At 36.2% G+C, this 27,004-nt stretch overlaps 1 protein-coding gene and 1 pseudogene across 1 annotated transcript in view; both read left to right on the plus strand.

The window, feature by feature from the left end:
• The window catches only part of CFAP47 (cilia and flagella associated protein 47), a 434,654-nt gene that overhangs the window by 242,717 nt on the left and 164,933 nt on the right, over positions 1-27,004 (plus strand). The window contains exons 42-45 of the mRNA XM_025371837.1: positions 425-570; positions 10,687-10,801; positions 11,567-11,793; positions 14,655-14,808. Coding sequence (XP_025227622.1) covers positions 425-570; positions 10,687-10,801; positions 11,567-11,793; positions 14,655-14,808 — 642 coding nt within the window. The remainder of the gene's footprint in view (positions 1-424; positions 571-10,686; positions 10,802-11,566; positions 11,794-14,654; positions 14,809-27,004) is intronic.
• On the plus strand, positions 21,111-21,725 carry LOC112615992 (annotated as a pseudogene).

The following is a 27,004-nucleotide window of genomic DNA, read 5'->3' on the forward strand; positions in this document are numbered from 1 at the left end:
ACACGGAGCTCCATGGCACAATAGGTTAGTGTGCCATACTTATATGATAGATAGATAAAGGTATAGATAATATATCCTTTGTTTCCAGTTTAAATTATCCATTGTACCCTGTGAAACATTGCATAGTCCACAAAAATTTGAAGATTCCTGGATGACCACTTTGTTTTGTATATCCTGGCTAATTTTACACAGTAGTGAAATTCTTTGTAATGAAATTATGTATTAAGGAATCTTTATAGAGTGTCATAATTAAGCATTGTTTAATAACAAGGTTGATCTAGGGTTACTGTATTTTCATTAACAAATATCATCTTCTAATCTTACATGCTAATGTTTTGAACATGTTTTGATACCAAAACTTTAATCACTAAAGAACAGCACTTATAAAAATATATGTCAACAAGCTCTGTTTATGTTTTGCTAGCAATTAAGTCCACTTTTATCAGAGAGTTCTTCTGCTCCATGAATACTGTTTACCTGGGAGTGAAAGGAACTTCAAGCCTAGAGCTCCGCTTTCTTCCCTTCAACATGCACGTGCGCTACTGTGTCATCATCTTGAGCAACAAAAAGGTGAGAACAGAATTGTTATCTTTGTGTTTATCACAAGCTGCCACTTTAATGGAGTAACTAACAGCAGATGACTTGAAGGCAATTGGGGACTCTTGAAATGTGGATGATTTCAGCTCTCACGTTACTAAGCAAAGAGCTTGTCCTCAAGAATATCCGGTTACACTAGCTGTGGGTAAATTTTATAATAGCTGCATAGAGCAGTCCCATGGGAGTAGAGTGACCTTTTTGTGGCTCTATTTGTATTAGTTATCCATAGCTTTGTAACAAATTATCACACACTAGGTGGCTTAAAACAAGACATGCTTATTATCTCACAGTTACTGTATGTCACAGGTCCAGATATGATCTAGATAGATATTCTGAGGAGGGTCTATCAAGTCTCCATTCAAGGGATTGCCCAGAGCTGGATTCTTTTCAGAGGTTCAACTGAGGAAGGATCTGTTTCCAAACTCCCTCAAGTTGTTGGCAAAATTCATTTCCTTATGGCTCTGGGACCCATGCCACCTACACTTTCAAAACTAGCAAGGGAGAGAGACAGAGAGAGTTAGAGACGGGGAGAGAGACAGATGTGAGGGAGAAAGAGAGAGAGTTAGAGCCACCACTGAGGGAAGGTTTATAGCATTACCTGCTTCCAGAGAGACACTGCCATGTGTTGACCCTAGGAAGAAATTTATAACCCCCAGGATGTAGTCACAAATTTATAATCAGTTATGTACACACTAAATTGAATATGTATGCAGTGAAAAATGGTAATTGGAAAGAGGTATTGTACTTACCTGGTGTCTATGGCATTATTTACATGTGGAAAATAATATAGCCTATTAGAAATGTAAAATATAGTTTAATTTTACACTTAAAATTACCACTTAGAAGGAAAAAATGCCTTTTTATAGTAATGCTGAAACTTGTTTTTTTAAATTCTTTTAAAAGAGTTCAGGATTTAAGTAAATTCCTGCATATATAAAATTTGTAAAATGTAGTAACTATATTGTGACCAGTAGTTTGATCAAATACTTCACAATCACTTTTGTATATTAATTTATAATATAACCCAACAAAATACTAGAGCTAATTGTCAATAGCATAGTAACAAGGTTGATTTTATTCTTTGACTTAGTCTATTGGAATATTAATATTAGCTTACACAAATTTAATATAATTAATCAAAATATAATTAACATGTTATCTTCATTTACTAAAAACTAAATCTTGCTTACGTATGTTTTGTCCTTGTCAGAGAAAACATTAAAATAAAACAGCAATCTTGAAATTATACTGCTGTCAATTGAGAAACAATACCCTCAATGCGAAGTATTGCATTGAATTAATGTTTCTTACATGAAGAACATCTATTGTTTTACACATTGCTAATTATATTAAAAAATATAATAGTTAATCAAACATGCAAGCTTACCTAGTTAGCTACTATTCTTAATAAATGGTCCATAACTGCTTTACCATTAAGAACCACCTGTTGGTTGGGTGCAGTGGCTCAAATCTATAATTCCAGCACTTTGGGAAGCCATGACAGGCAGATTGCCTGAGGACAGGAGTTTGAGACCACCCTGGCCACATGATGAAACCCCTTCTCTACTATAAATGCAAAAATCAGCTGGGCATGGTGGCATGTGCCTGTAGTCCCAGCTACTCAGGAGCTGAGGCAGGAGAATTGCTTGAACCTGGAAGGTGGAGGCTGCAGTGAGCCGAGATCATGCCACTGCACTGTAGCCTGGGCAACAGAGTGAGACACTGTCTCAAAAAAACAAAAAACAAACAAACAAACAAAAAAACACCTATCAAAAACTGAAATTAGATGTCTACTTGATAATTTTCCATGTATAAAATTGAAACATTGCTACTAACACTGTTATCAAGCAAAGACTATTTCTTTCATTTTGGCTGTTCTGTTTGAATTTTCATATAAAGTTGAAAAGATTTAAGGAACAACTATTTGAAAACAGAATAGTTTTATAGATCTTACATTAATGTTCATAGAGATTCTTAACTAAGGGAGAAACCTATGAAAGCCCTGAAAATTCATGCTATCAAATGCTAGAGAGCCAAAAAGTTTTTGCTCCAACGTGGAATGGAGCAAATTAGGTAGAAGAATTTCAAGCAGAATCGGGGCCCAGTCCCTGATGAATTGTACCTTTTAGGAGGAGGGGTTGACAGACCCCTTTACAAAGCACACAGACATTGCAAAACACACCATGATGCATTGATAAAACCTTGGGGTTCTGTCTTCACTGTGGTGTCTAGCATGTGAACACCCACTCTCTGTGATTCTGGGTTTTTATGCAGTAAGCCACTTGGCATTGCTGAGCTGTCCTGTGTAAGGGAGGCAAGGGTATCAAACAGGATGCCTGATTTGGGGGTTGAGTTAACAGTGGGTTTCAATTGCAACCATTTGCTGTGGTATAGCCAGCCCCCTCCCAACAAACCTTCAGTGTTTTTTATTGACTCGACCCAGAGCCTTCCTTCCACCTGGTAGATTTATCTTCTGGCCTTTTTTGTTCTCTGTCTACAAACCTTGGTTAGAACAAATTGAGACCAAAGTCCAGGCGTTGCTGAATTGAAGAAGCCAGAAGGGAAGTCAGCATCCCAGAATAACTTATGTGAATCAGTCAGCCCCACACCAGGGTGCCATATACCAAAGTGAGTTTCAGCCTTGCCAAGTCAACTTGGAGGTTAACAGGGAAAGCATACCCACTCCCAGGAAGAAGACTCTGCAAGACTTTCTTGTCGATTTATAGTCTATAATAATTTAGCCTAAGGCTATTAAGCACCAGTTGTTAAGTATATTAAATGTCACTTTGGCCATCTGCCATATATTTGCGTAAATCAATGGGGCCACTCGTCTGATTCTTTCCACTATCAGTCATTTCATTCTCTGTTAGTCTTTTGTGTCTTCCTGTGTCTGGTGATGCAGAGATTAAGTTGGCAGTCTCTAATATGCATATATTTAAATATTTTCCAAGGATGTGCAATTTTTTTCAACTATGATGAATGTTTGTAACATTAATACAGAATTTAACAGTACTGATTTTGCTTGTTTATTGAATGAAGGTAAAAACATGAAATTATATAATGCTAAAATCTTTATATGATTTTATATTTAAACAGACTAACTTGAGTTTTATTAAAGATATATTTATAACTTGAGGAACTGAGTATTGTTTGAGGACGCTTTGTTTTTTATTTTTCATGATTTATAATGGCAAGTCCTATTTCATTTGTCCTTTGATTTTTTTATTCAATTTGTCACAACTGTTTTTCTTTTTCAAGGGAATGAGGATAACTACAGTCCTCCCTACAGGTGACGCCCCTGAGTTCCTGGGGAAACATAGGCAAGATGAAATCCCATTTGGCCTATAATTACTTTGAAGCATTTATTAACCTCATAAAGCCTGCTGCCAGTATGGGGGCAGGTTATGTCGACCTTGAAGTCTCTGTCAATGTGGCATATACTCACAAAGTTACAAAGATTCTTAGCTCCCTTCATACTGCAAGGCCTTTTTGCTCTTCAGCCACCCTCCTTCCTCTTATTAACCAGAAAACCCTCATCCTACAATAAGCAGTGCAGATCTTTTCAAGATAAACATGAAGAGAAAATCTGAAAATTAGAATTTTGTACCTAATTGTCAGTTATTTATTTTGCTTATCAACGGTGCTATCAGATAGACTGTAAAGAGTCCACATGCCTGAGGTACCAACATTTTAGCTCTAGGGAATATCACCTCACATGGCATGGCACAGTTGAGGAAACAGTAATTTCTATTTTCCAAAATCAATACTATTTCTATGGACACTCATTCTACAAGGAAGTTGTAGAATATACAGAATGACTACATCACATTTTTAAAAGTTTGTATCCTTCGAGCTGGATTTCAATAATTTCATTTTATTATTCTGCTCACTCTTTGCAACATAGTTTAATTCACCAACAGTATACAGCCAATTTTCTATGCAGAGAGAGAGAGTGAACATATGCAAAGTCCATGATCTTTGCACTCAAGGGACTTACATTCCAGTTGTATTAGTCCATTCTTGCACTGGTCAGCACTTCGTCCCAACCATTCAACAAGTCTCTGTGAAGTTCCAAACTTTCCCTCATCTTCCTGTCTCCTTCTGAACCCTCCAAATGGCTCCAACCTCTGCCTCTTACCCAGTTCCAAAGTCCCTTCCACATTTTCAGGTATCTTTATGGCAATACCCCAATTCTGGTACCAATTTTCTGTATTAGTTCATTCTCACACTACTATAAAGAACTACCTGAGACTGGGTCATGTATAAAGAATGGAGAATTAATTGGCTCACGGTTCTGTGGGCTGCATATTCTTCTGCTTCTGGGGAGGCCACAGGAAACTTACAATCATGACAGAAGGAGAAGGAGAAACAAGCATGTCTTCACATGGCCAGCAGGAGAGAGAAAAAGAAAAAGAGTGAAGGGGGTGGTGCTACACACCTTGAAACAACCAGATCTTGTGAGAACTCTATCATGAGACAGCACTAGATGAATGGTTCTAAGCCATTAGAAACCAACCCCATGATCTAATCACCTCCTACCAGACCCCACCTCCAACTTTGGGAAATGCAATTCAAGATGATATTTGGGTGGGGACACACAGCCAGACTATATCACCAGGGGAGAAGGCAAACTTGCATAGTGCTGGCCTACCTCACACAGAAACTTTGCATGAATTTGAAGTATAGGTGCCTCCTCCTGGTGAATGAGAGAAGCTTACTGGACATATGACACAGTCCAATGAATTAGAAAAATACATCTCTTACTCAGTGGGTGCTGCTTTGTGATGGGACATCCTTGTCCTTGACAAAATGCCCCCAGGCAAGGCATACTCTTTGCTAGTACACATAGTATCCTGAAACATGTCCACTAATTTCTATAAAGCAGTAGACAGATTGTGACAATTTCTAGAATAGAAAGGAGAATTCATTTCTATATGATAGTGAAGACAGGGATAATTGATTAATACAGGAGTTTGATCAAGGATGAGTTGCCAATAAAACAAAGAGACTGGGCAGGAGGGAGGTGTGCTCCCAAGAAGATTCTACGAACACAGCAAAACAGCTAAGTATGAAATCTCATGGACACAAGGATTAATGATTGTGAGAATGGTTTCTTGGTAGTGATAGAAAATAGGGTGGATGGGTAAATCAGACTGATATTGAGTAGGGCAGTTAATTTTAAGTTGAATTATTTGTAATCATTATAATTATTATTGAAGCAGGAATCCAGTGGAAGCATAGGCAGGGTCTGATTTCATCTTTGTTTTAGAAAGCATCTTTGGCGCCAAACCAGATAGTAGATTACAGTTGGAGAAAGGAACTGGAGGTAGGGAGACTGGCTAGGAGACTTTTGTACTGTGTTACACTGCTTCACAAACCCCCTTTCAATACTGCCCTCGGCTATTCCCTCTGTAATTCTAACAAGGGATTCCAAGGACCACAGTTTATATTGCTATAAAGATCAAACTTAATGACAGTTTGAGTGATGTTCACATTTGAAGGGAAGGAAGTTTTCATTCACTTGCAGAGCAAATTGGTGACACATTTGAGTGAAATGGTTCTGAAAAATGTGGTGATAAAAGGAAAGAGAGACTGCAGATTTCATGGCCACAATGCCTTCTAAAGTCTAAGGACAGCTTCCAGGTTTTTGAGGAAATAATGTCCTAAAACATACCACTAATTATTATTAAACAATCCATTAATACTTTATGTAATTTAAATATATTTTATCTTCTCAAAATGTCTGTGGAATAATCTGTAAGGCATGCAATTAATATTGTGTCAAAATTTTGTTAAGAAAATTGAACTTTTAAGTGCAGGTATACAAATCTTTTCATGAGTCTTCTCACCCTCAATGAGTTTCCTAGCTCCTAGCTCACTGCCTTATTATAAATTATTCTATAAAAATATAATTTTAAATAACAGTGATTATTCTTACTAATCAGGTTTATGTTATAATTTTGATAGTCAAATAGTGACCTATAAATGATTAATGATCTCTCTTTAGCATATGGAATTTAACATTTAGAATTTTAGCTTAAGTTCCATGTGCCTGTTTAGTCATCAAAATAATATAATATTGCTCAGCCATCTCAAACAAATAAATCACAAAACAGGAAAGATCGAAACCCAAAATAAGAGAATAAATATGATTTAATACCTATGAAAAATCATGGAGACTTTGTGTCTAGGTAAATGCACTTTTTTTTTTTTGGAAGATTAAGGTTATTTGTATCTAGAGGGCATCCATGACTTGTCAAGGGTTACCCAGCTAATTAGTGGCAGAGCTGGAATTAAAACTTTTGTGCCAATTCACTGTTTGTATCCCTTTTTTCTGGATAATTAACAGCTGGTCTTCTTGCAAGTTTGCATGTAACTGTGCTATTTGAGGACTGCATTTAACTAGATACACAAGAGGAACAAAATATCTTCTGTAAAAGTTTCTTATAATTGACAATGAGCTTTGGCATCTTTCTCGAAAATACAATATATTTCTAATTAAGCATGCCAAATGGAATTTATGAAATTAAAAGCAGGAAAAACTTGTATAGGTGATTATTAGAACACCTCATGATGACAAGCGTCTGCTAAGTGTCAGCTAATTTCATTTCCCTTGTCAAAGCTTCTAGATTTGGAATATGAGAGGAATTTCTACTTTAAAACAGCTCTTTATTGCATTTCTGTGCCTTTCATGGTCTAATTTTATTCCAAGAAAAAGTGGAAGCAAATAATCAAACTATAGTAGAGATTATGGCTCTTCTGAATAATGTTCTGACATAGGCAAGATAAGCATTATTTTCGATTAAGTGATTTTTTAATAAAAAGAATATATTGATATTGAACATGTTAGACAAAATAAATTTTTGAGAAATGGTAATATACTGTGTGTGTAAGATGCAGAATTTAATGGAAATTCAGTGGAGTCCTAGTTAATAATATTTTAATTGATGAATCAATGGCTGAGAAGATGTTATAATTTACATTTGAGGAAAATATTCTGGCAAATAGCAATTTGCTCCTTTTAAATTGACTCCCATGGGTTGGTTTTCATTTTCACATGGTAGACAAGTCCTAGTTCAGGTTTTAGTTGGGTACACATGAAAACAAACAGGTATTTATAATAACTCTATACTCAATGAGTCTAATTGCTTATGCATATTTTATTTTTGATAAAACAACAAATTTTTAGGTAATTAGTTATCTAATTTCATTGTTTTATCTAAAGATCTTCAGTCTTTAACTGATGCATTTTTCCTCTACTTGAATTACTGAGTATTTTATATCATTAATTGTTGATCATTCAGTTACATGTGTACGGAAACACATACACACACACAAATCACATTTCAAATGGCTAGCTTGGATTTTTGCTTGTAAAGTGTGTGGCTACTTAAGAAAATGTACTATATGAAAATTGTGTATTATGTACTATTTATTGCCAGGAGTGTATAGACTTAAATGATAAATAATATAAAACATTCAAAGATTTTCATATTCCTTTTTCCAGCATGAACTATAGATAACTGTGGATCTTAATTAATAAAATTTTATGGAATATTATCATACAGCAATAGACCACAAATGAATTATAAACAAATTCTAATGGGGGGATAACAAAGCTATTAAAAAATAGACCTCACAGTGAGAAATTTTTCATTCTTATATTTTTTATAGATTAATTTTTAATTTCTACTGTTTCATTTGTTATCTAGATTTGTCATATTTTAGAATATGTATTTTTTGCATGGTCAATTTACCTTTATATCATTGTTGACAAAAAGAGTCAAACTCTAAAATATTTGGGGAGATTTATTCTGAGCCTAATATGAGTGACCATGGCTATGACACAGCCCCAGGAGATCCTGAGAACATGTGCCCTAGGTAGTCAGGATACAGCTTGGTCTTATACATTTTAGGGAGGCATAAGACATCAGTCAATACATGTAAGATATACATTGGTTCTGTCCAGAAAGCAGGACAACACAAAGTGGAGACTTCTAGGTCATAGGATTCAATGATTTTCTGATTGGCAATTGGTTGAAAGGTATATCTAAAGATCTTGAATACATGTAAGGGAGAATGTTGGTTAAGACACTGGGTTGTGGAGACCAAGATTCTTATTATACAGATGAAGTCTTCAGATAGCAGGCTTCAGAAGGAATAGATAGCAAATTATTCTTATCAGACTTAAAAAGATGCCAAACTCTGTAGTTATTTCTCTCCTGGATCAGGAAGAAGACTCCAGAAATGGAAGGGGATTCTCTACAGAATGTAGGTTATCCCCATAAGTGACAGCTTTGCAGGGCCATTTCAAAATGTCAAGAAAATCTATTTTGAGATAAAATACTTTGATTTATTTCAGTGCCTGCTCTTTCATGTTGATACCTTCCTGCTAGAAAGAGTCTCTTTTGTCAGTCTTAAGGTCTCTGTTGTAATGTTAATGCTGGTCAGCTGTGCCTGAATTCCAAGGAGAGGAAGGTATAATGAGGCATGTCTGGACTCCCCCACTTCTTACCAAGGCTTGAACTAGTTTTTCAGGTTAACTTTGGAATGCCTTTAGGTGGTGGCAGGGATCCATTTAGTTAGTTGGGGTCTCAGAATTTTATTTTTAGTTTACATCATTTATCTAGATGTTTCATGATTATAATGAAGCAAATCCCAGTGGATCACAGAATTTTATTCATAATCAATTCAGTAAGTGTTTCTACAGAAAAAAAGGTTTTTCTGACACTGCCAAAGATATCCTTACTATTAAAAATATGGTAAAATTTTTCTTAATATCATCCAAACATCCAAGCTGTTTTCAGATTTCTCCAATTGCCTTATACTTATTTGTGTGTTTTTTCTGTCACTTGTCTTTGAATCAGGATCTAAATAAGGTTCAACCATTATGATTACGTATGTCTTTTGAGACTCCCTCTCTCCTATTCCTTTTTATTAAAACTCTAGGTTCCTAAAATTAAGGTGTTGATCATGCCATATTACAGAGGAGGAAACTGGATTTCAGAGGTTTAGTAAACTTGCTTGAAGCCCAGTAGCTAAGAAATGGCAGTGCCAATTAAAACCAGGCATGTCCACTTCTACTGATCTTTCACTATATCATGTTGCTGCCCTTGCATTATTCCTACTTTTCTTTTTGCCTTATCTCTTTAGCCTGTTGGTCTAAAGAAAGAAATTGAGGCAACATTAATATAGAGAGGTTATTTGGGCTAAGGTTCAGGACAGCTGCAAATGACTTTCTTCCAGGTTGCCTTGGGTAGTGCTCCCTTTATCCTTTGTTATAAACAGATTTTTAAAGGCAAAAAGGGACAAGGGTGGCTGATACAAAGTTGTTTGACAGGAATCCTCCCTGATTTATAGAAATAATATTGGCTAATGGTTGGCTATACATTGTTTGAACTATAGAGTGTGAGTTATGGTTTCTAGCATATGGCATTGTATGGCTACTTGGCTTCAGTTAGTGTAGAGACCACATATCAACTGGCCTCAAGAAGTAATTATTTAGCTTAAGGGGATGTGAAACTCAACTGCTGTCACATTTTAATGCCTCTCTGGGACGGATAATCAAAGAGGGCTTTTATTCATCAAATAAAAGATTCTTTTCTTTCTTAAGCCTTTTCTACTTCTGGTCTAATTATTTTTTCTAAAAAAAATTTAGCCTTTTCCATGTTCATTTTGAAAGCCTGCACTTTAAAATGTAGAGTTTTGGGGACTCAGATGCCTGGCAAAGCTGATGTCACTCCTCTCCAATAATAAGTTACAGACTAAAGGAAACAAATTTCTTGCTTCCTCTTTTGTTCATTTTAAGACAGCAGTTGCCCGAGGATATTTGGGAAGATCAACTGCTATCAGTGCAATTCTGGGACCTTCTTAAGCAATTCCTGTGTTCTGGTTGCAGGCAGAGTTTCTCCCATACTCTGGATGAACTATATGTGTGCCTTACCTTTGTTTGCCCATTTATAGGCTGTGTTGCTTATAAAAGCACAATTCATGGCAGTTCTTATAGTATGCAGATTTCCCTTGTAGCAGAAAAAGTTATATTTTTTTGCGAGATTTTGAAATTTAATATTATAATGTCTTGTGTTTTAGATTGGACAATTAGTATATGTTGCAGAAGGAAAAGGTATGACCCCCTTGCCTTCCAGTTGCCTTCCAATGAATTCTTCTTCAAGTCCAGTTTGTTACAGCGGTACTCGAGAAGAAGGTACAGTACACATGTGTTTTATTTCATTTATAATGTTGAAAATGGACTGTTCCTCATATAGTTACCTAAGCATCCTCATAGCAAGCTTCTCTTCTGTGTGTTTAGCTTTTGAAAGGGCTTCTTTTAACTTTATTATGTCAGCATCCATGAAATAAAGCACCATTTTACCATTAAAAAAATTTCAATGGTGATTTTTTTAAGTCTTCCTTTTCCAATCTTAAGCTAAATATTGGAATTTGGCACACAAAATATTTACTTTCCATTTCTCAAATAATCTGGGAGTTACTACACTCTCAAAAAATCTACATAATGTTATATAACCTGGAATTTTACCCTGGCTTCCAGTTCTTGATTATTGTTCCTTAAGGAATTAGGCGTTAAAATGTTGTCAGTGAAAGAAAATGGCAGTTCTTGAGAGCTTTTGACAGGTGTCTTTTCTTTTAACATTTATATCTACTCTCCCCCTACCTATCACTGATAGGAGCACAATGGTCACTGAATTTTTGAGCATGTTGATGATGTTTATATGGACCAATCATTTGACTACATCTCTTAGAGAATATCAATAATCTTTAATTCCTGAAAACTTGCTCTTTAATTACTGAATTAGAACTAATGGACATGTGGTATGCATTTATTTTTACTCTGTTTCATAATGACCATAACTGCAATTTTATATTTCAGACCTCCCAAGTCCATTCTGAATAGCAATGTCACAGGCATAAATGTTCATTGTATTCATTAATATTTTTTTTCTTCCTCCAGGGCCTAATAAGAAATACCCAGTTCTATATTTTAATTGCAAACTCCATCAAATCCTGTATATGGACCTTAAATTGCCGATGACTAATGAAGCCAAGGAAAAGGCTTTGGCTTTTGCAGCACAGCAACAGATGTCGAGTATTGAGTATGAGCGAAGGTTGATCACAGGCACTCTGGAGAGCAGTAGTATCCGTGTGGCCATCGCCCTCCTGGGACTGACCAAGATCGAGGTGGGAATGGAGAAATAGATGATTCCCTTCAATTACTGTCTCTTTAAAAATACACAGAGCTACAGAGATGTTACTATTTAAAATGTTATTTTGATTAAATAACATTTTTAGAAGGAAAAGTAATGAGTACTGAAGGACAGCTCAGTTGCCATTTTGTCCTTTATATCTCATTAAATAATGAATCTGAAACAAAGCAATATACTATGTAATTTAAGGCATTACAGTGTGGTCATTAATTCACAGTAGTTTTCATTTCTATTTGCACATTAGAGTACCCTGGAGAACTTAAAATAATGCCCATACCCAGGACCCACTCAAGAACAATTAAATGTGAATCACTAGGAGGGGGTGGGTAGGAATATGTTTTAAAAGTTGCCCAGGATATTTTGCTCTGTACCCAGGTAGAATCATCTCTGGTGTCAGATAGCCAGGCTGAGAATTCAGACTCTAACACTGTCCAGCTGTGTGACTGTAGGCTGGTTATTTAAACCTCCTCAAGCCTAAATTTTTATATATTTTCATATGGAGATATTGGCAATTTGTAAAAACTGAGATAATTATATGTAAAATGCTTACCTCGTGTATATAATAAGTGCACTCTTTGTGCATGATATTGAGGTAGTTATTACTACTCTATAGTAATAGTACACTACTATTACTGTTACCTATTGCTATAGACTCTATCATTACAGCTTAAAATAAGGTACAATCTATTTTTATGATTGGAATTAGGTACAATCTATTCTCACAGAGCAGCCAAAGCTATTGTTGTAAACGCAAGCCTGCTCATTTGCTCCTGTGTGCATATTCTTCTACTGGCTTTCCAACTAATGTTTGTTAAAAGCCCATATCCTTTGGATGATCTACATGACCCATCATGTAGGAGTCCATCGGTTGCGCTTCCTTCCCTCATCTCACCTTTTCTGCTGGAGTCCATTCTCTAAGGCCACTCCCTAGCACATGCCTAATTGCTTTGCTTCAAACATGCCGGGTGTCTTCCCCATGGCCTTTGAACTTCCTCTGTTACTTTTCCCTACACATTAGTGGGCTGCCTCTCTCAGTTACTTCAGGTCTCTGTTAAAATGCTCTTACTGGCCAGGCACGATGACTCATGCCTGTAGTCCCAACACTTTGGGAGGCCAAGGCAGGTGGATCACCTGAGGTCAGGAGTTCAAGACCGGCCTGACCAATATGAAACCTGGTCTCCAATAAAAATACAAAAAACTTAGCCAAGCGTGGTGGCATGTGCCTGTAATCTCAGCTACTTGGGAGGCCGAGACAGGAGAATTGCTCAAACCTGGGAGGCGGAGGTTGCAGTGAACTGAGATCACGCCATTGCACTCCAGCCCGGGCAACAAGAGTGAAACCCCGTCTTGAAAAAAAAAAAAAGAAAAGAAAAAACAAAAAAGCTATTAGTAAGATTCCGTTTTGGCAACTTACATTTTTACATACATTTTTCATTCTTGTTGTTTAAGATTTATCTTCATTTATATATATCAAAATACTTGGCACTGTATAAATTATTTCTTTTTTTTATTTGTCAGAATGCTAGAATCAATACAGCCTAATCCCAGACTTCTAACAATTGGTGATGATATTTTTTAAATGGCCTGGATTTTGAATTTCTGATTGACTCAAAAATGTTAAATCCTGAGGCTTTCATACTTTCTTGACTGTACTGTGCTTCTAAGAAGTTGATGGTTTTCTTTAGCTCAAACCAAACCACTTCTTTCTGATATAGAACAATACATTTCAGAAGGTTTATGTTCAACTTTCAGTACACTATTACATTAACATTTTTTGATTAGTGGCTATTTCAAAATTTAAGCCTGTCATAATGCCCTCCCATTTTCTTTTTCAATTGATTTTCTTCATTATTACCTCTTGTCAAAACATTTTATTTAAATTACAAATGGTTGAGACAGGTGCTATTTTGTCCATGACTAGCCTTTTCATTGTGTATGCATATGTATATAGTTTCTTTCTCCTTCTTCCTTTAGCTTTTTGCTTGGAACGCAGCATATGTGTTCATTGTTACATTTAATACATTATGTTTTTATTAGATTTACTTTTATGTTTATCTGTTTCTCCTGTCAGATTGTGAAATCCTAGAATCTTAAGAGCTTTTCTCACATGTTTTTGTCTATCCTTTGACATCTTATGCATGATATGAGCCTTGTCATTGTTTAACTGAATTGAAAATATACCTAAAGAAACAAAAGTCACTTTTAACTTGCTTCACTTACACTTAGAGATCTGGGCTTATATTAAGTGTCCCACTTTACGAAGAATACTGTTGAACTAAATTTTGTCTAGAGGACGATATGCATGGAGGTGAGTTGTTGTAACCCCCATTATATGAGTAATCATTGAGGAACTAAAAATAACAAACCTAGGTAAGAGAGTTTTTGAACATCTGTGGAGGGGTGGGACCCAGTTGTTTTTATAAATTCACAAAATTGTCGTTAGTGAAATAGGAGGCCTCAGTCTGTGCTACTAATAAGAATGTATCTGATGTATCTGATGGGTAGATATGAAGGAGTACAGGTTTCAACTCGAGAAAAGCACGTTCTCAAATGCTGGTCAGCGGTGGAATGGTTTCCTCCCAAGGCAATGAATTTCTCAACACTGAAAGCATTAGCGCGAGGGACATTGGTCATCTCTCAATAAAAGAGGACTCCACTGTTTTTCTGAAATGTGTTTATACTGTTTTCCACCAATGAAATAAAAATAATGAAATGACCAAATTCAATCCTTGGATTTTTTCCTCAAAAGTATAGTCTAAATACATAGTGCTGTCTTTTGTGTTTTGGAGGTGAAAGTTAAGAAAATTGCATTCTAATTTTACTGTTTGTTCACAGACTCTTATGCTCTTTCATATTTCAAAGTTGAGGAAGCCTAAGACCGTTTCATACATAACAGAAGTGAGCCTTCCAGAATATTTTTATATCCCCGAGAAAATCTACATTCCTCGGGTTCCAGAACCTCAAGTAATTAAACTTTCAAAAACAAAAGGTAATCAGTGATGTGCGGCCTGAAAATCTAACAGTGTTCCAGGAATGGCGATGTATTCACTTCACAGTTGAGGCAAAAAGAGATTACACTTTTACTGACAAAGTGTTCATAATATAATTGAAGAGTTTCAGTGAAGTAAATACCAGTTATTGAATGATGCTTTGCATTATATATAATCAACATATTACATCACAGTAATCGAAATTATGTACTGAATTTGGGTGCTAAATTACTGGTACCAAAACTTGCAGGCTTACAAATTTGTTACAGGGTAGTAATCTGATAGATAATAAGTGCACTTTGAGGAAGGTGAGTTCTTGCTTTGAGAGTGAACTTGGTTACAGAAGTTGTGCTGAAGTTGAGGCATAGGCTGGCTCTAAAAGAAAGGAAAGATGTTGATGGTTAGAGGTTATCAGAGGAGAAGAATGTGTTATATATGAGTAACTTATCTTTGATCTGGAGCAGGATTTTTATTGAGTACTGTACTTATTTTTGATCTCCTGGTGCCCCTTTATTCTGTTGCCATGATCAATAAGGTTTAATCCAAATTTAATATGAATATTGATACACTAACGTTACTAAATACAAGTGATAAGACTTAAACAAGTGACTACATATTTTTAACTATTCAAAATTACCTTTCTTTTTCATTTCAGTTCTTTTCAAACAACTGGATAATGGTAGGAATGTAATTTATTCACTAAGGCTATTCCTAGAATGCTCCATAATTCCAGTATCATGGATTTTCACTTACGCTTTTGCTAAATTTGGTCTTGTTAAATCTTCATTTGTTATTCTAGTATGGATTTGTGTTGGCTACAAAATATTTGTAAGCCTGAAAGGGTGATTACAATGTATAAATTACAAGATGGTCTGTTTGCTTTCCCTCCCTAGGAAAACTGAGATCCCAGACTCAAATGCTAAGTGGCCATGCAAGTAACAAGGAATTAAGAGTTAGGTCTGGTCAAGGTAACAGGGATGATAGATCCTATGGTGAACTAGAGAGTAGATGCCCTGTCTAAACATTCACATTCAAAAAGTAAAAATAAAAATAACCTGAGCCAGCCAAACAACTGCAGGGGGATATTTGCTTACCAGCAATCAGTCAGAGACCTTTTGTCATAAGTCATTGTCTTTTTAAAATCTTTATTAACTTCAGCTTTTCAATGTGCTATTAGGACTTTAAATGAATAACTTGTTTTAGTAACTTTTTAATCCCTTTTGAGATAACTGGATAAAGCCGTGTCTACTTTAAAACACAGAGAGAATTGTGAATGTATTTTTTCAGCCATTCATTCATCGACAATGTTGAGCATCAATTTCCCTAGGCAAAAAGATAAAAATTGCCTTATTCTTTCCTTTGGTGGACTCACAGAGAAGTAGCTCTTATAATAAAATAAGTGTTATATATAGACACATACAGAATGTGTTTGTAAATAAAATTAAGAATTAATTCAGTTGACTATATACGATAATTCAAATTTTAAAGCATTTCACTTTGAGAAAATGTATAACCAAGGATACGCAGAATAGAATTGACTTAAAACTTGAAGTATAGGCTTATTAAACACTCATGAAGACTGTCTCATATTTAAATAGTTTTTAATTGCAAGTAAGTGTGAAGTTATTTACATTTAAAAATCTGTTCAATCAGATATTTTTCTAAGGCTGGTTTTTTCTTTGATATCAATTATTAGTTATCCATTTTGGTAAGATGATTACTGTCAAAATATGAAAAAATAAAATGGCAAACAATTTTGAATGATCATGATAAAACTTTTAAATGTATTTGGCCTATCATGGTTTAGGTCTAACTCAATTTTCTGTGCAACTGAGATTATAAAGGGATCTTTTCATCCTATGTTTCTGTTTTCACTGTCTTAAACAGGCACTTAAATGAAGTAAGTTTAAGAAGAAAGATATTAGGAAACTTTCAAAAGTAGGATATTATAACTCAGTATAGTAACAAATCAAATAAAAGGCATGCCCTAAACTCTGTGCATTCTGCTGTTCAGAGGTGGACTTGAATAATAAAAAGGAATGGGATGCAAGCATTGTAACTTTAATAAATGGAATTCTATTAGAATTTGTGCCTTAGAAGATTAGAGTTACGTGTTTAGAAAACATATTTTTATGGTATAAACTGATTTTAGGAGAATGAACAAGCAAATTCCTGACAATAAATATGGCAATATGGAAATAAAACTTTTTTTTTTTTTTTTTTTTGGTGTCATGGAGAAAGAAACAAATGACAATAATTTATCTGGAGAACCAGGGATAGCCCAGTGTTCCCCTAGCTGCAGAAGATGGGTAGAAGTAGGGCCATATTTATGATCACTGAAGTTCTAAACTCATCAAAAGAAGCTAGTTTTAAGATATTAAAAAAGTGGCTTTCTTTCTTCTCATATTAATGTTGTCAATCAGTCTTTACTGAAACATTTAGTGATTTTAGGGACAGATTTACTGTGATACCAAAGGAGCAGAAGCTTTATGACTCTTTACTTTTTTGACCTCCTTTCCTAGTCCCTGTTCCTACTTTTATATTTCTAATTTTACATTAATTGCTCTTTTAGAAGGCCCCTCCCACAAACTGTGACAACCTCATGCGTCAGAAAACTCAGAATTGAACCTGGGTGTAGATATTGACTTACAATCCCTTCCACATGTGGTTCCCGGGATGTTGAAATTTACGGACAGGCAGAGCTTTATTGGCCTTAAACAGCATAGCTAAGCAGGAGACCTGCTATGTTTCCACTAGCGATTATCCAAATCAGTTCCCCAATATACAGGGTCCTATATGAGCAATATTTGCAAAGCACTCAAACAAAATGCTCTGGGCTGGTTTTGCTGATCACTTAATATGGAGCTCAAAACCCTCATTCCTAAGTGTTATGACTTCAGTTTCTAGTATTTTGTATTGCTACAATTTCTTCTGCTCCTTCTCTCTTGGGAGAACAAGAAGAAATTAGATTAATTCTAAATATTGATCTTCTAATGTGACAGACATGTTAGAAGAGCATATTGTAGGAGCACTGTTATCCTTCTCTCCCTTCTCCCACCTTATTCTAATTTTCCTAATTTTAAAATATTCACTAATAATTAGCAGTTAAACTGGTGACTGAAATACCAGTAAATCATCCATGACAACTTTTTAATATGTAATATAATTATAAATATGTAGAAAATATTTATTATCAATAACTAATACTATATGTACAGTCATACCTCAGTATGCACAATGGATTTGTTCCAAAACCACCCATGTATACTCAAATCCACTCATACTCAAGTTCCACAACGGATCTGGGAGAACTCACTGATGAGAAAACTCAGCCCTGGGTGTACACGGGTTCATGGCCCATGGACACTGCATTTTCTATCTGCATTTGGTTGAAAAAATCTGCATGTAAGTGCACCCATACAGTTCAAATACATGTTGTTCAAAGGTCAACTGCAGTTCTCATTTTACAAAGATTAAATACATTAATAGCTAAATTACTCTTCAGCCTCAAAATAAAATTGAAAATTTGTGGAAAAATGAAATTAAATTAATCCTTAAAACTTATAAAATAGGTGAGGTGCGGTGGCTCATGCCTGTAATCCCAGCACTTTGGGAGGCCGAGATGGGTGGATCACCTGAGGTCAGGAGTTTGAGACCAGTGTGGCCAACATGGTGAAACCCCGTCTCTACTAAAAATACAAAAATCAGCCTGGCGTGGTGGTGGGTGCCTGTAATCCCACCAACTTGGGAGGCTGAGGCAGGAGAATTGCTAGAACCTGGGAGGCAGAGGTTGCAGTGAGCCGAGATCACACCATTGCACTTCAGCCTGGGCAACAAGAGTGAAACTCTGTCCCCCACAAAAAATAAAAACAAATAAAAAAGCAAAAACAAAAAACTTATAAAATATACTTCAAAAATAAGCTCTACATTCTGTTATATGGAGTAACCACAAGTACATTTCAAACAGGATAAAAAATTAATTTTATTTAACAGAATATCAAATTAAATGTTAGTTTTAATGATGTAAGCTGACTTTAATTGGAACAAATCTATTATACTTTATTGTTAGCATTGCCAAAACTTACCTAATATTAAAAGTAAGATTGAGTTAATTTTTCTCAAAATACCAAGGGCTCAGCTTGTGCTATTATATTTGTCACATTTGTTTTTGGCAAAAACTCTTCAAATTTGCAAAACAAATTTAAAATTGAATTTCTTTAACTCACTTAGAAATATAATTTATATGTATCTTTCAGATAGGATTGCCACAATTGTCAAGCATCCTGTCCAAATATGGTCTATATAAGAATGTGATAGGGCCAGGCGCAGTGGCTCACGCCTGTAATCCCAGCAGTTTAGGAGGGTGAGGCAGGCAGATCATGAGGTGAGGAGATCAAGACTATCCTGGCTAACACGGTTAAACCCCGTCTTTACTAAAAATACAAAAAAATTAGCCAGACGTGGTGGCGGGCACCTGTAGTCCCAGCTACTTGGGAGGCTGAGGCAGGAGAATGGCATGAACCCGGGAGGCAGAGCTTGCGGTGAGCTGAGATCGCACCACTGCACTCCAGCCTGGGCGACAGAGCGAGACTCTGTCTCAAAAAAAAAAAAAAAAAAAAAAAAAGAATGTGATTAGATTCTGGAAGAAAATCAGTAATTCATATACTACATTTAAATCTTATAAGATCGAAAAATAAATTTTTTAGAAAACCCAAATTAGCAAGAGCAATGAAATGACAACTCTGTTTTTGGTCTTTAAATTTAATTATAAGTGTAATAAATTTTATTATAGTCTATCTTCCTAGAAGAGTTGCAAAAATAACCATAAAGGATAATACTTGTCATTTGAATTTACATCAAGTAAAAAATAAAAGGATCTTCACCTGTGCTCACACTCCTGATCTCTATTCCTCTATGTATTTTGATTTTAAGCTTTGTTGAGATATCATTCACATACCATACAATTGACAGATTTAAAATGTACAATTCAATAGTTTTCAGTATATTTATAAATATCTGTAGTCATTAACACAATCAATTTTAGAACACTTTTATGGTCTCAGAAAGAAACCCAGTACTCTTTAGATATCATGCCCCTCTATCATCCACCATCCCATCATCCTTAAGCAGTCACTAATCTAATGTCTATCTCTATAGAAGTGCCTATTTTGGAGATCTCCTGTAAAATGAATCGTATGTTATATTTTCTGACTGCCTTCTTCACTTAGCAGTATGCCATTTCTTGTAATGATCAAATAATATTCCATTTTGTGACTATGCCCTACTTTGTTTATCCATTCATCAGTTAATGGACATTTGGGTTGTTTCTACCTTTTAGCTACCATGAATAATGCTGCTATCAACATTTTTGTACAAGGTTTTATGCAGACATATGTTTTTATTTATCTTGGATATACGTCTGTGAGTAGAAGTGTTGGATCATATGGGTAATCCTATGTTTAACCATTTGAAAAACTGCCAAAATTTTTTCCAAAGTGGCTGCACCATCTTACATTCCCACCAACAGCGTATGAGGATTCTAATTATTCCACATCATAGACTTGTTATTGTCTGACTTCTTGATTCTAGCCATCCTAGTGAGTGGAAGTGGTGTCTTATTGACCATTTTCCTGATGAATAATGATGTTGAGCACTTTTCCATGTGCTTATTTGCCATTTGTATACCTTATTTGTATAAATGTCTATTCAGATTTTTTTACCCACTTTAAAAATTGAGTTGTCTTTTCATCATTGAGTTGCAAGTGTTCTTTCTATATTTCAGATACAATATCTTATCAGATAGATACACGATTTGCAAGTATTTTCTCCCATTCTGTGAGTTGTCTTTTTACTCTCTTGATAGCATCCTTTGAAGCACAGGAGTTTTTTTATTTCAATGAAGTCCAGTTTAACTGTTTTTGTTGTTCTTGTTGCTCTTGCTTTTGATCATATCTAAGAAACCATTGCCAAATGTGAGGTCATGAAGATTTATCCCTATGTTTCTTCTAAGACTTTTATGGCTTTAGCTCTCACATTTAGGTCTTTTATCCATTTTATGTTAATATCTGTATATCCTGTGAGAACTTCATTCCTTTGCATGTGGCTACCAAGTCGTCTTAGCAGCATTTGTTGAAAACACTACTCTTTCCACATTGAATGATCTTGGCACCTTTGTTGAAAATCAGTTGACCCTCTCACAGCCATTATAGTACATTGATCTCCACAGAGACAGTGCCAGGGCAAGTGAGAGCCAGGCAGGCACTGGGCGATTCTGTGCCTCACTGAAGAAAAGTAAGTAAAGATGGGCAAAGGAGACCCTAGGAAGCCAAGAGGCAAAATGTCATCATATGCATTTTTTGTGCAAACTCATCAGGAGGAGCACAAGAAGAAACAACTAGATGCTTCAGTCAGTTTCTCCGAGTTTTCTAAGAACTGCACAGAGAGGTGGAAGACCATGTCTGTTAAAGAGAAAGGAAAATTTGAAGACATGGCAAAGGCAGACAAGGCCTGTTATGAAAGAGAGATGAAAATATGTCCCTATTAAGGGGGAAACAAAAAAGAATTTCAAGGATCTCAATGCACCTAAGATGCCTCCTTCAGCCTTTTTTCTGTTCTGCTCTGAGTATCGCCCAAAAATCAAAGGAGAACATCCGTCCAGTCCACTAGTGATATTGCAAAGAAACTGGGAGGGATGTGGAATAACACCGCTGCAGATGACAAGCAGCCTTATGAAAAGAAGGCTGCGAAGCTGAAGAAAAAATACAAAAAGGATATTGCTGCATATCAAGCTAAAGGAAAGCCTGATGCAGCAAAAAAGGGAGTTGTAAAGGCTGAAAAAAGTAAGTAAAAGAAGGAAGAGGAGGAAGATGAAGATGAGGATCAGGGGGAGGAAGAAGAAGATGATGATGATGAATAAGTTGGTTCTACTGTAGTTTTTTTTTTTCTTGTCTATAAACCATTTAATCCCCTTGTACACAACTCACTCCTTTTAAAGAAAAAAATTGAAATGTAAGGCTGTATAACATTTGTTTATAAACTGTACAGTCTTTTTGTGTGTGTGTATAATTAACACACTACTGAATGTGTCTTTAGAAAGTCCTGTTCTGGTGGTATTTTCAATAGCTACTAACCTTGCCTAGTAGAATATGGGGGTTGTAAATTGGCATGGAAATTTAAATCAGGTTCTTGTTAGTGCACAGCACAAATTAGTTATATATGGGGATGGTAGTTTTTTCTTTTTCAATTGTGATGCATCTAACACGAAAGAATTGCTCTGTTAACTGAATATCACTCTAATTGCAAAAAAGAAACAGTTGCAGCTGTTTTGTTGACATTCTGAATGCTTCTAAATAAATACAATTTTTGAAATAAAAAAATCAATTGATGATAGATACACAGTTTATTTCTGTATTCTTTACCTTATCCCATTGGTCTTCATGTCTGTCCTCATACCAGTCCCAAACTGGTCTAATTACTATCGCTTTGTAGTAAGTTTTGAAATCATAAAGTGTGCGTCCTGAAATATTTTTCTTTTTAAAAAGATTATTTTGCTTATTCCAGACCCTTCCCAACTGCTTATGGATTTTAGAATCTGCTTGTAAGAAGAAGCCTACTGGCCTTCTGAGAAGTATTGCATTGATTCTGTAGATAATTTGGGGAAGATTGTTATCTTAACAATATTGTCTTGAATCAGAAATTTGGAATGATTTTTTTTTATTTCTTCAGAAATTCTTTATTTTTTCAATGGGTTTTATATTTCTCAGAGTATAAGTTTTACACTTTTTAAAATATATTCCTATTTTATTCTTTTTGATAATATCTTAAAAACAATTACTTTCTTAATTTCATGCTAAATTATTCATTGTAAATATACAGAAACACAATATTTTTGTATGTTGAAAGTATATCAGGGATAAGCAGAGCAAGATGGCAGATTACAAGGCTCCATGGATCATCCCCTCTGCAAGGACACCAATTTAAAAACTATACACAGCCAGGAGCAGTGGCTCATCATGCTTGTAATCCGAGCACTTTGGGAGGCCAAGGTGGGCAGATTGCTTGAGACCAGGAGTTCCAGACTAGCCTGGCCAACATGGCAAAACCCCGTCTCTACTAAAAACACAAAAATTAGATGGGCATGGTGGCACAAGCCTGTGATCCCAGCTACTCGGGAGGCTGAAACACGAGAATTGCTTGAACCTGGGAGGCGGAGGGTGCAATGAGCCAGGATCATGCCACTGCATCGAAAGTGAGGTATTGAAACCTCCAACTATTATTATTATATATTATTATTAAAAAGCCTATTTCTCTCTTTAATTCTGTCAGTGTGTGTTTATATATTTGAGGATTACATGTTATGGTCATATATGTTTCTAATTGCTGTATGTTCTTAAATAATGGAATCTTTCATCATTCTATAATGATGTTCTTTGGCTCTTTTAACATTTTTTGACTTAAAGTCCATTTGTAATTGTAGTATAGCCACTCCAGCTCACTTTTGGTTATTGTTTGCCAGTGGTCACCAACTCTGGATGTACATCAGTGGTACCTGGGTACCTGCAACAAAATACATATTCCAGGTCCAACTCTAGGCCTACTGAATTATTCTCAGGTTGGAAGTCGTCTAGGAACCTATATTATCAAAATTCTCCCTGCCCAGATCACTTGTGTAGTTAATCCTTGTATTAGAATAAACTGGGGAACCACCACTTGCACAGCCTAATGCCACCATGGTACAACATCTCCATTTGTAAAAGGGAGAATGTTAGGCCCAGGAAATTTAAGTGTCTTCACAGACCATATAGGAGATCACATCAAGTCTCCTGAGTTAGCATTCAAGTCTACTAAGTAATTAGAGTAAGTATACTGAGTAAGCCTGCTAAATCTTCCTCTATTCTGTTTCCATTATGTTATGCTGCACAAAATGTGAAGTCACAATGCTGTTTATTCTTACTCTAGTAATTATCTTAGTTTGAATCCCCTAGAAAATAAAACCTTAAGCAATAACTAAATACGAATACTTTACTTGGGAGATGCAAATTCAGGGCACTGAGAGTGGAAAAATAAAAATAGAAACAAGGAAGGGAAGGATGGGAGGTAAAGCAATGCATGATACATGAGCTGTTGCCTCAGTATCCACAGCTTACCTCTGTGAATACAATCATGCATGGCTTAACAAAGGGGATACATACTGAGAAATGCTTTGTTAGGTGGTTTCATCTTTTTGTGAACATCACAGTGTACTTACACAAACTTAGATGGTATAGCCTACTAATCATCTAGGCTGTATGGTACAACCTATTGCTCTGAGGCTACAAACCTACACAACAAGTTAATGTACCAAATACTGTAAGCAATTGTAACACAAGGCTAAGCATTTGTGTAGCTAAACACATCTAAACCTAGAAAAGGTACAGTACAAATGGGGTATAAAATATTTTTAAAAAGATATACCTATACAGGGCACTTACCATGTATGGAACTTATAGGACTGGAAATTGCTCTAGGTGAGTCAGTGAATGAGTGGTGAGTGAATGCGAAGTCCTAGAAGATTACTGTCCATTCCTGTGGACTTTATAAACACTGTATACTTAGGCTACACTAAATTTATTTTTTAAAATTTTGTATAATAATAAATTAATCTTGGCTTACTGTAACTTTTTTGCTTTATAAACTTCTTAATATTTTTAAACTTGTTGACTCTTGTAGTAAAACTTAGCTAAAACATATATAGCTGTACAAAAATATTTTCTTTCTTTATATCCTTATTCTATAAACTTTTTTATTTTAAACTTCATTTATTTATTTTACTTCTTAAACTTCTTTATTAAAAACTAAGACACAAGCACACACATTACCCTAGGCCTACACAGAGTCAGGATCATCAATATCACTATCTTCTACCTCCACATGTTGTCCCACACTGGAAGGTCTTTAGGAACAATCGCATGCATGGAGCTGTCATCTCCTATAATAACTATAATAACAATATTTTATTCTGGAATACCTCCTGAAGTAACTGCCTGAGACTATTTTACAGTTAATTTTTTTTTTTCAAATAAGTAGAAGTACACCCTAAAATAACAAGGAAAAGTATAATATAATAAATACATAAATCAGCAACACAGTCTGGTCATTATTTGCCACGGCAAATAAATTCTGGTAATTTATTTCCATAAAGTTTTATGAACTGTACATAATTGTATGTGCTAAGCTTTTATACCACTGGCAGCTCGGTAGGTTTGTTTACACCAGCATCACCATATAATATGCATTGCAGCAGGACATTACGGCATCACTAGGCAATAGGAGTTCTTCATCTCCATTATAATCTTATGGGACCACCATCATATAGGCACCCAGTGGTTGACCAGATAGTGCATGACTGTATATGCATCAGATTGCTCAGCAGGTGTCTCTGCAAAGTACCCTTGAGCAATCAATGTGAGAGAGAAAAGAAAAGGAATTTTATCTGCATTTTACCTCCTTGTCTCCTGTTCCTGTTTCCTAAACTTTACACCAGGGCCCTAGCATTTAAGGCAGCATTCTCTAGCTAAGGTGTCAAATACCATGCTCTGCCAAGGCAGAAGGAGCCTGAAACTGAGCATGGGGGCAGGTCTGCTTGGTTGTAAAGCAGCAGTCAAGGGGTTGGCTCTATTGCTTCTGATGCAAGATATAGGTCACCCCCAAGGAGACGAACCTGGAAAAAAGACAAGTGGCTGAGATTGATGGAGGTGGTGGCAGCAAAGGAATTGGAGGAAGCACATAAAACAACTGGAGGAAGCATATAAAATGTATCACACACAGAAATGTTGTCTGGTGGGATTCCATCAGAATGCTGGCAGAAATATTACAGGGAAATATTAGGAAAAGTTATAGGGAGTAGTCACAAACCTTTTGGAAGGCCAAAAGGTTACATAGCTTGTAACAATTGAACAGGCTGAAGGCAGCCGATGCTTACCTTAGAGCATTAGGTCATAGGGTAAATACTAGGGACAATAGAGGCTTCCCCAGTTAAGTCTGTTTACCCTACCTCCAATAACTAACCTTTGAGCCAGATGGCCCTCTCCGGGGAAGGTCAACTAGAGATATTGCCCCCTAATGATATTTAACTTTAGACCACGGTACCTGAGCTTTAATCATTCTGAGAACTACTGTCTTAACCATGTTAATTATCTACAAGTGTGTTGACTCAGAGCTTCTGTTGTTAATTGTATACGAAATAAATGGCTGGAGTGTGAGCCGCTCAGGGCTGGCCGCAATGACAAACCTCTCTTGGTGTGCAGGCGGCTGGACCCTCAGCAGGACTGGCAAAATAGAATATCTGTGTGTCAGTGTACGTTTTATTCATCCGTCGTTTGGGTCAGGGTCTGCGGGCCGACCCCCGCAGCTAGTGCCCTCTTGTGACAAGCAATTGTTATTTTAAAGAAGTCTACTAGTTACATTGTCAGTGGCGTTAAATGTAGAAAATTTCTGATTTCTTTCCCTTCCCCCTACCATCCCTGTTGATATGTTCCATCCCAGGTCCTGAGCCAGTTTCTATCTCAGGAGTGGGATCCAGAGGCCCATCTGTGCTGACCACCAGTCTCCCATGTCATACTTACAGTCTAGTGAGTACCAGTCTGATGCTGGATCTGTTAGCCCTGCCTCCTCATTTGCATTGTAACCACCCAATGGGTTCTCCTTGCCTGCTGCCTATTCAGAGCCAATTATCAAAACAGGGGAATTGCAACAGAGATTGAGTTTAATTTATGCAGAGCTGGCTGTATGGGAGACTCAAGTTTTATTATTACTCAGATCAGTCTCCCCAAGAATTCAAGGATCAGAGTTTTTAAGGATAATTTGTCAGGTAGGGGCTGGAGAAGTGGGGATTGCTTATTGGTCAGGTCGGAGATGAAATCACAGGGGGTCAAAGCCATCCTCTTGCACTAAGTCGGTTCCTGGGTGGAGGCCACAAGACCAGATGAGCCAGTTTATCATCTGGCTCGTGGCAACTGATCCATCCAGGATACAGGGTCTACAAAATATCTCAAGCACTGATCTTGGACTTTACAATAGTGATGTTATGCCCAGGAGCAATTTGGGGAGGTTCAGACTCTTGCAGCCTCCGGTTGCATGACTCCTAAACCATAATTTCTAATGTTTTGTCTAATGTGTTAGTTCTGTAAAGGCAGTCTCGTCCCCAGGTGGGAAGGG

Source organism: Theropithecus gelada, chromosome X, assembly GCF_003255815.1.
Source record: "Theropithecus gelada isolate Dixy chromosome X, Tgel_1.0, whole genome shotgun sequence".
In the NCBI taxonomy this organism is placed as follows: Eukaryota; Metazoa; Chordata; class Mammalia; order Primates; family Cercopithecidae; genus Theropithecus; species Theropithecus gelada.